The 16,413-nt window shown below is 49.4% G+C and overlaps 2 protein-coding genes and 1 long non-coding RNA gene across 5 annotated transcripts; 1 reads left to right on the top strand and 2 right to left on the bottom strand.

The window, feature by feature from the left end:
• The first annotated feature begins 13 nt into the window (after nucleotides 1-13).
• THYN1 (thymocyte nuclear protein 1) lies at nucleotides 14-5,274 on the top strand. Of its 3 annotated transcripts, none has more exons than XM_040615942.1 (8): nucleotides 14-120; nucleotides 744-828; nucleotides 1,860-2,089; nucleotides 2,540-2,608; nucleotides 3,269-3,361; nucleotides 4,051-4,146; nucleotides 4,782-4,932; nucleotides 5,043-5,274. In XM_040615942.1, exons 2-8 carry the CDS (start codon nucleotides 786-788, stop codon nucleotides 5,087-5,089), a joined length of 729 nt encoding a protein of 242 aa, XP_040471876.1. In that variant the 5' UTR covers nucleotides 14-120; nucleotides 744-785; the 3' UTR covers nucleotides 5,090-5,274. The 3 variants fall into 3 exon arrangements, with proteins under 3 accessions (XP_040471876.1, XP_040471878.1, XP_040471877.1); XM_040615944.1 differs by having other exon boundaries at nucleotides 17-116; nucleotides 747-828; XM_040615943.1 differs by having other exon boundaries at nucleotides 18-120; nucleotides 747-828.
• A 518-nt stretch (nucleotides 5,275-5,792) lies between these two features.
• VPS26B (VPS26, retromer complex component B) lies at nucleotides 5,793-16,346 on the bottom strand. The gene is given in 7 exon segments (XM_040615941.1): nucleotides 5,793-8,933; nucleotides 9,523-9,665; nucleotides 10,345-10,520; nucleotides 11,309-11,473; nucleotides 12,305-12,461; nucleotides 15,844-15,940; nucleotides 15,942-16,346. Coding segments are annotated over 7 exon segments (1,011 nt in total). The 5' UTR covers nucleotides 16,068-16,346; the 3' UTR covers nucleotides 5,793-8,786.
• Nucleotides 12,609-14,706, bottom strand: LOC121098224. Its single transcript, XR_005831209.1, has 3 exons — nucleotides 14,693-14,706; nucleotides 14,208-14,275; nucleotides 12,609-12,871 (listed from the first exon to the last, which is right to left on the bottom strand). It is a non-coding gene; the product is annotated as an uncharacterized LOC121098224 (long non-coding RNA).
• Nucleotides 16,347-16,413: the final 67 nt, after the last annotated feature.

The raw sequence follows: 16,413 nt of genomic DNA, 5'->3' as shown, positions 1-16,413 counted from the left end.
CTTTTGCATAACGGTCACCCACTTCCGAGGGCGGGGGGCGGCGTGTTTCCTCCTCCTGCGCCGAGGCGAGAGCATCCTTCTCCCCAGGACGAGGCGAGGGGGCTGCTGCGGCCAGAGCCGGTGAGGGGGAGCCTGGCGGGGCGGGTGGGGGAGGGTGGGGGGTGGGAAGAAGCTTGGCACGGAAGGTGGAAAAGTTGATGCCACCCTCTCTGGCAGAAGCAGGCCAGCTCAGAGCCAAAAGCCTCCTAACGGGCTGCTGGCAGAAGGGGGCAGGGGTTGGACCAGCCAACTTGCTCCTTTTCGCAAAGGGACTTTGCACGCGTGATCTCTGCGAGCAACAAGCTGAGCCAGACGCCCCTGGCACAAGGCTGGCCTGAGCTCTGGAGGCAAGCCGTTCTCCCTTTTCCAAAAGCACGGCTCCTTTTGCGTGGGACGGAGGGGCCACACTTTGTCCAAGCGCCTTGGGGACTTCCCTCCAACAGCTGCGCCACTGTGGAGAAAAGCAGCCCTCCTGCTGATGTCCATCAGAGCCCTGCTGTGGAGGGCCTGCCTGCCTCCAGCGCACCAAGGGTGTGGTCCTCAACTAGTGCCAGCTTTTGCACTGATAGAGGAAATGGCTGAGCTCAAGGAAGGAAATTTATTTACTCTCCACTTACTGTACAGCTTTTACAGTGCTCAGTCTCAGATATTGCTACTTTTTTCAGCCTGCCCGAATAAGCAGTAATTCTTCTTCTTTCATTCAGCAGGTGCTTCTCAGTGAAGAGAAGGTAATTCAGAGACCAGAGATGCCCTGGCCGAGCAGAAAGAGAGACAAAGGAGCGGTAGCAGGTCTGTGCTGACATCCTAACTAATTTAGCATCTCTCACTTGAGGTTCCACGCTATAGTGAAACTACCGACAGTCATCTTAACCATCTGTCTTTCAAAGCCACCTGTCTTACAGACAGCATTTCCTCTGTACAAATGGGCTGAGCATCCATGTGTGACTGACAAGTCTGCTAGATACACAATAGGGACAACGATGTCTTCTCACCACAAGGTAGCTAAGAAATGTAGTTCATTGCCATTTATGAAGAGCTTTCAGGTCCTATGCATTAGAGATTGCCATTCAAAGTATACCCAGTGTAGTGGCAGGAAGCTGACGTGGTACTGTCTGCAAAAAAAAAAAAACAACAAAAAGCCAAACAAAACAAAACCAAAAAAGCAAAACCCTTGCACCTGAGGCACCATGTATGTGGTGTTTAAAGCAAAAGATGAGAAATCGCACTGGGCTTATTGGTGCCACTCATCTGCTTAATCGAATCGACTCCAGCAACTAACCACCTTCTTACCCTTTAATCACTTCTTACTGGGTTTTTTTTTTGCTGTCTTGAGTGCTGGACAAACAGGGATATGGACCCCCTGAACAGGTAGCACAGTGGAGGCTTAATCTATGGTTTCCAGCTAATGTAGTAATTGAAGTAGCTTGCTTTGCTGCCAGATTTTCCTGTTACTCACCAGACTCACCTATATAAACTTGGTTGCCTGCAGCCGATTTCTTGGTGATAAATTAAAAAAAAAAAATTACACTTCATGGGGGCAGCATGGTCTGTCCCGGCTTTCTGTATGATTAACTATGACAATTAAACTACATTTGTGTACACCACACAAAACCATATATCCTTATTCCAGCTGAAAACTAGAAATACCCAGAAACAGTGGTGCATAATGCTTACCCCTATCATCTGGGGTGCACCAAACTGCTGCTGCAGTCAAATACCAGTATGTGAAACCAGCTCGGACAACTAAAACGCTTCACCACCAGTCTGTATTGGAAACAAAATGTGTTTTACCTGAATATTCTTTTATTGTTTCTTTTAAGATAAAAAAGAGCCCGATGCTAAAATTGCCAAAACTGAGGAGGAGACTCCAGATAAGGAGGAGGAAGAGAAGTCTACAAAACCTCCAGCTGGGAGTTCCAAGTCAGGATGGAAGAACTGGAAGAAGACAAAAGAATCTGACTCTGGTGGGGAGGAAAGCAAGATAACGTATTGTCACTGGCTTCTGAAGTCAGAACCAGAGAGCAGACTTGAGAAGGGAGTGGATGTGAAAGTAAGCACCAACACCCATCCTTACTCAGCAAAGTACAGAAGCAATTTCACTACTATCCAGAGTGTTAGTGCCTGAATGTCGAGTTACAGGATCAGGCAATTCAGATCGTTTGCAGGATTAACACTGTTGTGACTTCTCAAAAACCATTTGCCTTCCTGGAAATAGACATACCGTTTTTCTCTTCTAGGGTGACAACCCTGAGGTTTGGTACTTGTAATAGAAGAGGAAATTGGGTCCTCAGGATGTGTAGCTGCTGATCTGTAGCTTTTACACTCTACCTTTAGACTCCTTTGAGAAGGCTTTTCTTTAGCCCTCGCTGTGGGAATCAGAATAATTGTGTCAAGTTTGTATTATAATTGAAGGAGCTACTAGGAACAAATGTTTAGGCACAACGTAGGCAATGACACAATACCTCCTGAACTTAACCTGTATTTTCATTCCGTTTGGCAGTTCAGCATTGATGACTTGAAAGCTCAGCCCAATCAGACAACCTTTTGGGATGGAGTGAGAAACTACCAGGTAAGGAGCACATGTCAAAGGTGAAGTCACTGAAATAGCACTAGAAAAAAGGTGGCTCTCCCCACAGATTCTTCCCTTTGCCTGAAGGATTTCCTTTTGAGTAACTCTGCCTTTTTTTACAGGTGCATTTTGTCAGGAGTCAGAACTCCTGCGTAATTGCCTCTAAGTCAGAGATAGATTCAGGCTGGATAATAGTGTCAAATCATTCAGTTTTTCTTTAGCTTAGACCAGCCTTTATTTCCCTTGATGCCTTTTAGCAAGTCCGTACTTACCCAAGGACTATACCTTATTAGCGTACAGCTCTGTTCCTCTGCAGAAATCCACACATGTTTCCCCTACTATACATGCTTCTCCCCTATATATGATCCACTCTGCTGCTTGTTTGCTGACAGCTAACTTAAGTCACCTGCTGTCTCTCAACGAGGGCAGCTGAGCTGTTGAATTCCCACATGCTTTCTAAGCAACAGGATCTTGCTCTTTAGCCTGGTTTTTACTTCATTGCAACACAAAACTTCCATACAACAACTGTAGGAAACCTTATCTGAGTAGCTCTGAAGCAGATATACCTCTCTTGTTGTTAGTTCTTGTCCCTAGCTGCTTATAATAAAACCCTGAGAGCTTGATACAAAGAGCTCAAAGTCTCTCATTTACACCCGACAGGCAAGGAATTTCCTGAGAGCCATGAAACTTGGGCAGCAGGCCTTCTTCTACCACAGTAACTGTAAAGAGCCTGGCATTGTTGGCATTGTCAAGGTGAGTGCCTCTTTCTCAGTCTGTGTTTCGGGCTGGGGGGAAGGCAATAGCCTATGGGTTATCGAACAGCTCGTTAGCCCTGCTTCTGTCTCAGCACCAAAGGGGTCCAAAAGTTGTCTGATCAGAGCAATGAATGAGCCTAGGGCATCCAGGCTCAACAGTATGTCACAGCAGGGCTGACCCGGGCATCTTTCATGAGAGAAACGCAACTAAACTGCTGTTTTCCTGCTGACATTTCAGAGCACTTCCAGCCAAGTCAAGAGTTGCTCCACACTCCAGTTACAGTCTGATTCACTAAATTCTAGTCAGCTGAGCTTGCAAGGCAGCCATGTAAAACCTAGGGCACAGAAAAGCTTTTTCTTTAAGAGGAGAACTCATCACAAAAGACTTATCATCATCTGCTCAATTTTCCTTTGTTGCCTCTGCTTTTTCCCCATTGCTTTCTGAAGAGGTGATGGTGCTTCATGGACAGCCATACTGCTCTGCAGTGCTTTCACCCAAGAAATGTAAAGAAAGGAAATTATCTCTCACCATTAGAATGGCATTCAGGGAAAACAAGGCTAGTATTTGCACGAGGATTGTTCCTTATGTCTAGTCACAGCTTGCTCAAGGGCATTTCGTACCCTTTGTTGACAATAGTTTTTAACTGATGGGAACTTGTCTCACATTCTTCTCCCCTTCTGCTTCAGATCGTAAAGGAGGCATACCCTGATCACACACAGTTTGATCAGAAGGATCCTCATTATGATTCCTCCAGCAGAAAAGAGAACCCCAAATGGTCCATGGTAATGTAGTAAACTAAATACAGCTGTTTCAAGGTGTGTGTGCCAGCTGAATGAAGGTAGAAGCCTCTCTGCATCATACTGCGTATCTTCTCAAGCTTCTGTCCTGCCCTAGCTACCTTTTTCTCTCTCTTGAGAAAATCCAGTCCTATTGTTTTCTCTACCTTTTCCCCCCCATCTCATCCAGGAGGCTGCCAAAATATATCTCCCTAGATTTTCAGACCTTACTTGGATGCAGAGCTGACCTCCATACATGGCAGAATTGTGGGTTAGGAAAGAGAACGAACATCTTTAAGTCCCACGCTCAGTCTACAGCAAAGCAAGCTGTAGTTTTGAGGCACACTAAATTATAGGGAAGTGACTGTTCACAGGCTGGCTGCATCCCACATTTTAATTTTGTATTGTCTGTGACAACATGAATGTATGTTGCTGGTGCACAGCGCTAAGATTCATGTAAACAAATCACCTGCCAGAAGTATCTGAAAGTTCTTGTAGCCTTCAGCAAGGAAAAGCTTCCATACCGTTATAGGTAGTAGCCATCAGCCATTTGCTTCCTTTGTCCCCCCAAAGATCTTATGTCACACCCGGAGGCTATATCCTTCTCCAAACATGCTCCTTTGCTGTCCATCGCTTCCCAGGTGGATGTCCAGTTTGTGCGGATGACAAAACGTTTCATCCCCCTTTCTGAAATCAAGGCTCACCACCTGGCACATAAAGCAGACGGAGGCCCCCTAAAGAACATGATGCTTTTCACAAGACAACGTCTTTCCATCCAACCACTGACAAAAGGTAAGAACCTTCTTTGGACTTTTGGTGCCGTTCCCTCCCAGAGGCAGCCCTCGCTCAGACAACTTGTAAGTTCCACTTACGGCTTTTTCTTCCTTACCTTTTCAACGCAGAGGAATTTGATTTTGTCTTGAGCCTGGAAGAGGAAAAGCCACATTAAGAAACTGACAGCAGCACAGCTTCTACCCAACCCGCCGATGCCTCCTCCTAAACCAGCATCATTCTCAAGTTACTTGCTCAATCACAGCAACAAGAACATGCCCGCACACGATTTGCAGCTACATGTCCCTTATTCTGACACACTGTTATTTTTGCTTATTTTTAAATAAAGCCTTTTAGAATCAATTGCAGCTCCTCAATTTTTAATAGTGGAAAAATCTGTGATCTCTCTCTTGAAGGACAAAAGAGGTACATCCTCCTTGAAGATGTTTACTACAGGATCCAGTGCAGTTCCATGTACTGCAGAGGGGCATTTTTCCGCAGAGAGGTATAACTAAACTTCTGTCTAGAAGAAAATTTAGATTATATACACATTCAGCGTGATTGCTGCAAAGCAGATCACAGGCACAAAACTTCTCATGTTATTTTAGTACTGACATCAGCAAAAAAGAAGAAAATAAAGCTTGCTTACTAATTTTTAAGCTGCATGGGTCCTCCACCAGCACAGCTTCTAAGCAGTGACACAGCTTAAAGAAAGCCAAGAATTTATGAAGAGCATAAAGGGCAAACTCCTCAAGTATGTTTGGAGGGCTGCACAGCATGGCACTACAGAAAAATGCCTTAATACTGTAAAAAAAAACCCAAACCCAACACAAACCAGACCCGGGCCAGGCAATATAAACCATATCAGACAAACTCATGCACAGCATTTGACAGCCAGGGCTGGCTCTTTTTAATTGAAGAGACAAAAACCCCAAGTTTTAAAATACAGCCATTGAAAAGACGACGAATTAAGAAACATGTAAACACAGCAGAGGCTTAATTACAAGTTGCACTGCTTGGTACTTGCGTACTCCCCCCTGCCTGACTCTGCCTGGGAGAGAGGGAATGACCCAAGTACTGAACAGAACCACCCAGCTCAGGGGGACTGCTCTGCCCCTTCCCATGCTAATGAAACGCTCTGCTATAGTACCTTGTCCCGGAGTGACCTTAAGCTTCAACTTCTCTCTAAAGATGCTCAGCATATCTGCTCCACCCCAGAAAAACAGAGGGCATAGTAGGTAATGGGTTGAATGGTCCATTTAGATTAAGTAAAAATGGGGATTGTTTCTAAATTCTGGACACGGGAGAGGGGCACAGAGAAGGAAAAAAACCAACAAAAACCAAACCCCCAACCCAACATATAGGCTCACGCGCCTTTTCCAAGTAAACCCTCCAGAAGTGATGAACAGATGCTTAATAGAAATCTCCTTACAGTGCATTGTCTTGTCAGACAATTGTCTTACATCCAGTACTGATGCTGTTTGGCCAGTAAACAAAGCACTCCTGGAATGCACAGACACCATCCACGGCGTTTCTTTAATACCACATGGCCTACAAACAAGAGGAACAGGCAAGGAAAAAAAAAAATGTAGGTGGGATGGGAGTTGAGGGAAAGCTGGAGGGTGGTTAGGGTGCTGCTGTGCTCAGCTCAGCCATGGAAAGCTAAATCTGCTATCCCCAGAGGCTCCCAACTGGAGCTTCGCTTTGTCGCTAAGAGATTGTGTATTGCCACAGCACAGGTGGTGCCCCCTACAGAGAGCGGGGAGTAGAGTGAGTGTCAGAAGTAAAACATCCAGATTCCTTAGCCATGTGAGACCTGCGGCAGGTTACCACCCCCTGCCCTGGCATAACAAGGTAGTTGTCTAAAGTAAGCTTTTGCTTCAGTCTTAGGAAGACATGGCTCCAGCCCATGGCACAGACTTCTCATGTAAAGAAAAGCAAGCCACGTCTTCACTATTACAGAGCAGAAACATGGTGTGACACAAGCATTCAGCAGAGATGAGATCATTAGTGTCCTCTACACAGAGCGAGACTGTCCAGCTCTACTAAAAACCACAACCTTACACGTGGTGAGTAAAAGATAACTTACTTTGGCAAGCAGAAACACACATTTATCACTGAAATACAGTAGCTGTCTTATTACATAAAAAGCTCCCCTTCCCACCCAGGCCCCACTCCCTCCACCAGCACTGTTCCACTAAACAAAGCAGAAGATACTTCCATTTCCCAGCTGCAAGACAACTGTTCTACATTCAGCTGCAGAACAGAGGCAGAGGACATTCATTCCAGAGTCAAAAGGAAGCTGGACAAAACCCTAGCGAGCCACAAACTCCCAGAGAAATGCAGACAAATCCCACTTGATAAGAGCTCATACCCCAGCATTTAGTGCAGGCTTCTCTCTCCGTCTGGTCGGAGGTCTAACTGCCTGCTTCCTTGAAGGGCATCTAAACAGGATGGATATTCTCCAGACTCAGCCAATCAAGTCTACAAAGCCACAACTAATTTTTAATGGAGGAGCGACTCCCTTCTGGGAGCGTTCTCATGATTCTACTTAGCTGTAGACTAAAAGAAGCTTATTTTAGAAAAGAAAAAACTTGTACTCGGGTTCTCAGTTCATGTCATACCCTCAGACCTCACTGGTGACTTCAGCTCAGGCCTCAGGAATGCATCTCTGGAATCAGAGCGCTCTACCATCCTTCCAGTTGCTGCCTGGCTTCATCTAGCAGCATACACAGGCCATGAGCTTCTTAAAACAATTGCATCCACTTTCTGTCCTTACTAATAACCCTCATCCCACAGGTGCGAGGGAACAAATACAAAACAATACACACGTTTCTATACCGCTGTCTGTCCCTAATACAAAGCCTGCTCTGTCACAAGGACACAGACACGAGCAGGGCAGTGTGTGCAGCATAAGCCCACTCCCAAGAGAGCCCCCATTTATTTCTCACCTTCCAAAACTAGACCTCTCAAGGCTGCTCTGCAGCAGCGACTGGGATCTCCATGAGTGCAGCAACCAGAGAGACTGAATCTCAGGGGCACTCAGGCAGCTGCCAGGCCAAGACCAGGAAGGCACTGCTCTTGGCCAGCTGCCTTCCTGCCCACCCAGCAGCGCTGGGACCTTCACCGCTCTGCCCAACCTGTGCCACCTCCTACTGCATTAGCGTGCCTCACTCCCTCCTACCAGCCACAGCTCTCCCTTGATGCAACAACACAGTCAGGAGCTCCACAGCAAGGACACAACAGAACGCCTGCTGCCCGTGCTCTGCGCGGCTGTGTGGCAGTCCCAGGGCTGAGTCAACCACGTTACAGAACTGTTTGTGACCAGGAATCCAATGCCAGCATGAAGAGGAAGGGGAGGCAGCGAGGGGATAACACTAAGCAATTTAAAGTAGGCCACACCTCAGCCTGACTCCCTCTATCTTCCAGCTAATCACTGTGTCATTTTCCCTTGTGAAGATTTCAGAAAGGCAAGAAAAATATCCATCCTACACAGCCCCAAAGCAACCTCCACACCGCTCGGAAGCAGCAGCAGATTTGGCCTTCACTTGCTCTCTCCCTCCCCGCTGCCACACCAAAAGGGTCTCGGGGCAAAGAGGAGATCAGGCAGCTCCGCAGCCTCCGGACACATGCCTCAAAGCAGCCGACCCCAGAGGAATGTAGTTGATTGGGAAGCACTGAGGTACCTTCAGCTCCGCACCACCAGTGCTCCAGCTTGCCTTGCCCTCCCCTCCCCTTCCCACCCTATGAGTCCTTTGAAGAAAGGAATTAAGTCAAAAACGGTTATTTATTTCCATGAAGTCTCTGAAGTTTTTTTTCTTCCTCCCTGCTGCTGTCCCCAGCGGCTCCACAGCAGCCTTCCTCTGCGCGGCCTCTCACTGCCGGCCGTTGTTCTCTGCAGGCTGGCTGGGGGTCTTGGCCTCGGTGTGCAAGGATGTCCCCTCAAACCGCTGGGACGCGATGGCTGCTTGGTGGGACATGCTCTTCCTCACTATGTCTCCTTTCCGCCAAAGCACGACCTCCTGTAGTAACACAGCCGGAGGCCTCGTCAGGGCTTGTGAGACCTTCTCCTCGCCCCACCCAGACCCAGAAGCTGAACCACGCTGCCAGGCGAGCAGCTCACACCCAGCAAGAGCTCGGCCTATGCTGCCACGTTCCACCCACGGCCGTGTGTGTGAGGCCGCTCGCAGCGGCACGTGGAGGCCTCGCAATGCAGCCATCCTGAAAATTTGGGTACAGCACTCCTCCCCAGGATTCTGGGCGCACAGAAGGAACCCACTGGCCATCTAGGGCAGCTCTGTCCTATTGCCCTCGGCTACCAGATTCGAATTGATAAGGTGAAGCACAGAAGCTTCACCACAGGGCAACAGAGTGGAAAAGAAGTCCAAAGTAGGCACCTTCTGTGTGCATCCCCACCACCGCACGCATCTGACCTGTGTGGACCGTTCCCTCTAGACCATCTCTGCCCACTCTAATTTGCCTAGTCTTTGCAGATACTGTCAAGGACATGATTTTTCCCCCACAGGAATCCCAAATTCTCAGAAGCTCCTTAGGACATAGTATCCCAAGCAACAGTCTACAGGTCTGAGAACCAACAGCTCCGTTTCTCACCTGCTGCTTAAAGTAGCGTCTCTCTTCCTCGTCAATCAGCACCAGATTGAGGTAATAACGCACCGAGAACTTCTTATTGATGTCCCTCATCGTTGGAGTCAGCTCGTAGCCAGCCAGAAAGAGTCTGATGGGAATGGACTCCCCTACAAAGTGCACAGAACCATCAGCACAGACAGAATGCACAGATAACAACTAGCAGAGCACCAGCAAAACAGAATCTCACTAGGCCACAAACTTTGTGACCATTTCCACAAGTGGAGTAAGATGAGCTCCACTTCCTCCAGCTCCCTTCCAAACCAGCATGCATGGTCCATAGCCAGATCCTGCCCTTGCTGACAGCAGTTCCATCTCCACTTCAACAGCACAAAGACTCAATTTGTGACCTGCATCTAGACAACACTGCCAGAAAAAATGAGTAAGGAGACACTCTCTCTGGCAGGTGACTCTGCTGGGCAATGGAACTGGAAAACAAGTGGCACAGGAGATTGGCACAGAGCTAAAACACCATCTTTCTGGCTCCAAGTTGCAGCAGTACCAGCTGGTGACCCACACCAACAGTGAATTTACATCTATTCCTGGTTTGCCACTGCATCAAAAGAATTAAGTCACTGCAACTCATTATGCCTCAATTCCCCCTCAGCATACCACAGAAGGAAGGGGATCATATTTAATCACCTACGTAAGCTGCCGTGAGTCCACCAGTGCAACAGGACACATGTTACTACTGAGCACATGGATTCAGCTGAAGATACTGCAGGACTCTTATTCCCACCCCAAAAGACTTCAGAAGAGGGATGCTGAAAGGTTCATCAGCCTTCTCACCTCTCACAGGTGCCCCATCCATGATCTCGTATTTAGCTATTGTGTCATTCTCGTGATATACGTTGGGGCCGGTCCCTGTTGTTTCTCTCTTGATGATATCTATCTCCATGTGTTTGATCTTGATTCGCACCAGCAGGAAGTAGATCTTTCCAACAATCACATCTTTTAAGTGATACCTAGCACATGAAGGAAGAAAGCACCACAATCAAACACTGTGTAGCAGACCAGGACTCAGACCTGGAGCGCGGGAACTTGCTTGTCAGGCACTTTACTCTTATCTGTGGCCCCAGCTGTAAATTTCAGATGGCCTATCAACCAGCTCCATGAGGCTGCTGTAAACAGCGCTTCACCTTTCACCCTCTGGTCTTTTGGAAATCACCAAGAACATTTAGCATGATCTGATAAATTAAAAACAGAATTTCAGGCTGAATATCTACAGGAAATCCCTGCGACAGCAATGCCTCCCAAACCAATTTTTTAGGTCAATTAAAACTAACCCAAATGTTACACTGAAGGGAGATTTGCTAGCATCAGCTGGGAGAGATGCATTAAAAGTAGTTTAAAAGAGCTGTTTCCAACTTCTGTGCCTGAATTAAGGTCCCACTTCAGCTATATTATCTGGTAAAGAGCAGATGTTATACTTTGAAGACACTTGGAAATACTGATCTTGCTGAGGATACAGGGAATGCGAAGTTACTGCAACAGCCTTGCCCTGTGCTCCAAGCTCAGCAAGCCACAGCCACCGCTTCTCACTGCTTGGTCCAGAAAGCACATCTATGGGGCAAGGAGAAGAACCCACACATCCTTAACCAGCATCTGAACTGCCTGGCAGCCTCGCTGGAGTGCAGGAACAAAGAATCCCTTTAAGGATCACATGCAAGACACATGCCTTGGGCATCCAGACCAAACTGTTCCCTGTAGCAGATGGTTCCCCACAGCCACTGGCTGCTCTTGAGACACTTACTTGGACTTGTTATACTCGAACTCAATGTGCAGGCAATCCTCAATCCCCACCTCCATCTTAATAGAGGAGTTGAGCTCTGGGTAGGTGCTCAGGGTGTGCACAACTATGTCCATCTCCTTCACCACATCGTTCAGTCTGCGGCTGACAGTCGCTCGGAGGAAATACCTGCAAGGAGAGTCCCCCTCCTCTTAGGGCTGTACAAGCAGCAAGAGAGATGAAGCAGGGAGGGACACGGGGCTGAGCGGATTGCACTGGACTATCCAAGCAGTCTTATCGGTGCCCTGGCTTCTGGAACAACCAGAGCCTCATGTTGGAAAAGACAGAAGGGAATTTTCAAACGGAAAAGCAGGCTCTTAGCTCTTCACTAAGCTTTCATGCATTTGTGAGCCTGAGTTGCCCAAGCACCATTTGGGGATCTGAGTAACACCTTGCACACGTTAAAACAACTGCCCTCTTGCAAGAGATTAGATCACATCAGTCCCCACAGACACACCCCTCTCGGCAGATCTCAGAATTTTCCAACCTCCCTCAGAAGCCAGTGACTAGATTTCAAGTCAACTGGAGTGCCTAGATGTGAAATACAGTTTGCAACACATGAACAAGATTTAAGCTAGGCATCTGCTTGCATATAGAGCACAATTAAAGTTGGCAAGGCTCATTACAAGACAGCGAAAATGTTCCCATTGGAGACTAAACTAAAGCATTCCTTCTGGGATTTGGATCACCAAATAAATTAGGAAGTATTTGGCTGATTCAGAGGGGGCTGATTTCTCCTGTCAGTAAAATGGGGCAACACAAGTTCCCTGAAGCCTGATGCATGCTCATAAAAGCAGAGCCTTTTATATCTCAGTCCACCAAAATTCATTTTGATTGTCATCATCAACATGCAAGGATGTCTGGGAAGAGATGCTGCCCTGCAGTATCATCACAGTAAATATCATTACTTGCACACTGCACAGAACCAAGAACAGGGGTCAGCAAGGGGAGAAGACTCACCGTAACTTCACATTCTGCCCCGTGTAGGACTCGTAAGGTTTTTCCACATGGGTGAATTCGAAGTCAAATGTCTGCGATTGAGTGAATTCACCAGGACGGGCCAGGTCTTTCACCAGAGACACAAACTCATGGTGGTTTCCTCGGTCATAGTAGAGTTCTAGGAAGACATAAGTCCAGGTTAAGCAGCAGTGCTTAATCCCACATGACACCATGAGGAAAAGCAAGAGATTCCACAGCTACGAGCAACCATCTTGTCCGGATCTCTACTTCCTTCACCACCATTCAGAGAACCTACCAGGGGAGCCTGTGGCTGCAACGTACTGCACTTGTTCACTGCTCTCCGGCGGAGCCAGGTGCCGGCCAGAACTCTCCTCCCTGAAACAGGAAGGAAAAGGCCAGCACAGCCTCACATACTACAACGAATCAGGAACTCGCTTTGCCTTAAGAGTGATATGGGTCACCTATTATCAATATTCATTATCTTCAGACTGTTTGAGAAGAGGAGCTGGCAGCTCACGCAATCCCTTCCAGCGATTCTCTACACAATATTGCAGGCCAAAGGCATTGCTACGGTAAAGAGAGGAAAAAACACGGCTGCTTCTCTGGAACAGCAAACAGTGACGGAGCAAAAAAACAAGAGCTGAGGTTTCCAACTGTTCCTGCTTATCCTTTGACAACAAAGACTTTGAGTGGTCTTGATTCGCACTGGGTACTGCGTAACCGTGGAGATCCTCACCGATTCTGCACAAAGCCAGTGTTCGGCACACAACTACCAAGTGTGTGGGGAGGCAGCAGAGTCAACTGCTCCACCATCCCCTGGATAACATGTCAACGGCCTTGTGAACACCGACGAGGGAAGAGCATTCACCTTTGGAAGCACTGCTCAACTAGCTCAAGTAACCAACACAGTCACATTGCTTCAGTTTTCCCCACAACCTTCTTGCATCAGCAGGAAACTACTACAGGTTTCCTCATTTAATGGAAGTAATCCTCTCTACACTCCCACAAAGTTTTCTCCCGCAAGTCGAAGCAACAGGAACTTAAAACTCTGCCATTTGCATTAACAGCTCTGTATCACACACAACCATCAATGAAATCTGCCCTTCCCAACCCTGCGTGTGAGCGGTGTGACTACAAGACACCTACACAGTCCTTCTTAAAAGGTAAAGCCTTAGCCAATCTGATACGGTTAGATGAAGAAACAAAAACCTAAGTCATCAGACAATCATATACACACACACAAGTTCGCTGTCAGCACTAAACTGTGCAGAGGAGGATCCTGAGAGGTATTAGTAGCGTTCAGGAACTGCAGCCAGCCTTGCTTCTCCACTCCTTGAGATGCACGATGAGATTTCAGCTTTTAAGTGATGCCTGTTTCTTATACCCCTTTCCTCACCTTATCTCTGTAATGGAAATATTGGCACTGGAACACCTCTCACACAAAACAGCGAGTGCCATCAAGCCCTTTAGGCTGGGCAGGCAGGTGACATAAATAAACCAACTCTGCATTGAATACGTGTCCATTGAGAGGAAAGTGCTTGTTGATGTGACAGGGAGAAGCCACGTGCCACATAAAAAGAGGGATATATCATCTTGCCACACAATGCAGAAGGCAACAATCAAAATTAAAGCAAGGGGATGCCAATGCCAGCAAACTTTAAGTTCTCTGCTGTCTCGGAAGGGCACAGATTGGCACTCTGCAGCCTTAAGAAGAGGAAGGATTGACGTTTCCCACACTTCAGAAGACATTAGCATATCAAACAGGTATAAATGGTAATTTCAGGTTTCCAGAGCTATAAGGTTTCCAGATTAAGAAAATAACCTGCCAACATCTTGGTGGCATGCTCCGGACACAGTAACCACAGGCGAAACGAAATCTTAAACTGGTTCTAGAAATGCTCACCGGAGACCACGCAGGACACAGCGTTCACAGCTTGGACCCTGGTACCTGGTCTGCAACATCCCTCTTCCCTGCAACACATCACTCCGTTACATCTCAGTCTCCCTTGCCCGTAAAACTGTCACGTGTAGTTACCAGCCTCATAGCAGCAAGAAGTCAGACAGTAAGGCAAGCTGTTTTGAGATGGAAAGCATTAGGGAAGCGCCATCAGCGGTACAAACTTTAGCAGCGTTTTATATTAAAGGGGCCTAATGGGCAAAAAGAAAGGACTAACGTGCAGCCACAGCAGGTCCTAATACACCGTGCTTGGGCAATAATCTGAATTCAAAGCAGTTATTCTAAATACGCACGGCTCAAGTCTTCCAAAACGGGGGACGAGAAGCACAGAGGAGACAGAGCGGAGCCGGAAGCAAAGTTCATGCTTAATTTCCACTGACAATCATAATCAAATAGGAGGTCGTAAGGTAACTCCTGACAAACGGGCTTACCTACACTCCGTCGTATACAGGCTCACGCTGCCTGTGCTCCCCTTCCCTTCCAAAAAGCAGCATCATGTACGAGCAAGGTCAGCAAAAACACTGAACGGCAGCATCGGGGTTGGGTGGAAAAACCTCTAGTTCACTTTGGTACACCGCACGATTTGCAATGCAAAGGCTGCAGGCCCACAACTCATGCAATGATTTGGAGTGTTAAACCCGAGTACGGCGAGCCACCGACGTGAGGCACCGCACACCCCGAGCACAGTGGCATCACTGGGAATGTCTTGAACTTATTTCGCCTTGCTGGACTTGCGCATGTCCATGAAATACGGCCATCTCCATTCCGATGGAAGAGTGGGTGTGACAGCTACCTTTCTTCTAAGAAAGCAGGAAATCTTAAATCTGAATGGGTTACGCACAGACAACCACAAGTTTTGAACAACTAGCTAGCCACCGGACTAACTGTGCAGGGACGCGTGGGCAGTCACGAGAGTAAAAGATGGAACCAGCCAAGCTGAGCCCGTGGGCCTCAAGAAAGCTGATCTTCTGGGGTGGAATGCGTTGTGGGGTATGGGCTGGCAGGGTGCAACCGGTGACCTGAGACATATGGGTGAAACCCACCCAATTCACCATCCTCGGCAGAACCGCAGTGCTAGCTAGATCGATAGGCACACAACAAACACAAACAGAAGATGCAGCCTGGAGACCACCGCCCGACAGCTGGTGTTACTGGGGTGTCTGTGCTCGGACCTGCGCCTGCGGGATGGAAACCCAGTTCCACCCTACCCCCGGGCGCGTGCGGTTTGGAGCCGAAACCGGTGACTGAGCAGGAGCGAGAAAATAGGACGAGAGAACAATGACCTGGAAAACCACTGGAGCTCCCTCCCTTCCGCTCCAGCCGCCAGGATGAGCTGGGCCCAGCCGGGCCGGCGGGTGGAACCGTTCGGGGCAGCCGTGGAGCACAGGCTGCCGGGGACCCGCGTACCCGGGCGCATTCCCAGGCCCCAGTGCGCCGCGCTAACGCGCCTGCGGGCCCGCACCGCGCGGGGAGGCGCCGGCCCCGGCTCGCCGGGAGGCCCCGGGGCCGGGGCGGGGGGTCCGGGCCCCGCAGGCCACCTCCGGGGCCGGGCCGCCCCAGCCCCGCGCCCCGCCCCGCTCACCGATCTGGCCGATGAACTCCACTTTGATGCCCTGGTGCTCCAGCCGCTTGTTGAGGTGCTTGAGGGTGAGCACCACCCGCCCCGACACGGTCTCCCCCGTCGTAGAAGAGGAAGTACTTCTCCTTCTTGCCCTCCTCCGTCTTGTGCTCCACCCGCCGCCGGCTCTCGGCGTCGCTCAGCACCAGCTCCAGCTCCGCACTCTGCCCGAACCCGAAGAAGCTCATGGCCCCGGGGCGGCGGCGGCCCGCCCGCCCTCGGCCCCCGCGGAGCCGGGGAGGGGGCTACCGCGGCCAGCGGCACGGCGCCCGGCGGCGGGGGCGGGGGGCCCGCAATGCGGCAGGGAGGGCGGGCTGGGCGGCGGGACCCTGCGGCCCCGGTGCCTGCCCGGCTGCCGCTGGAAGGAGACCGGGCTGGGCCGCGCAGCCCCCCCCCCCGCCGCCCGGCCACGCACGATCGCCGCCCGCCGCCTCCCGGCGCGCCCCGTCGCCGCCGTCCCGGGCCGTGCACCGCGCATGCGCCACCCGGCCGGCCCGGGCCGCGCCGCTCCCTACGCCCCGCCCCATTTCCGGC

The sequence above is a fragment of the Falco naumanni genome, chromosome 16 (genome assembly GCF_017639655.2).
Source record: "Falco naumanni isolate bFalNau1 chromosome 16, bFalNau1.pat, whole genome shotgun sequence".
NCBI lineage: Eukaryota > Metazoa > Chordata > Aves > Falconiformes > Falconidae > Falco > Falco naumanni.
Note: the sequence above shows the minus strand (reverse complement) of the source record. Positions and strands in the feature narration are given on the sequence as shown.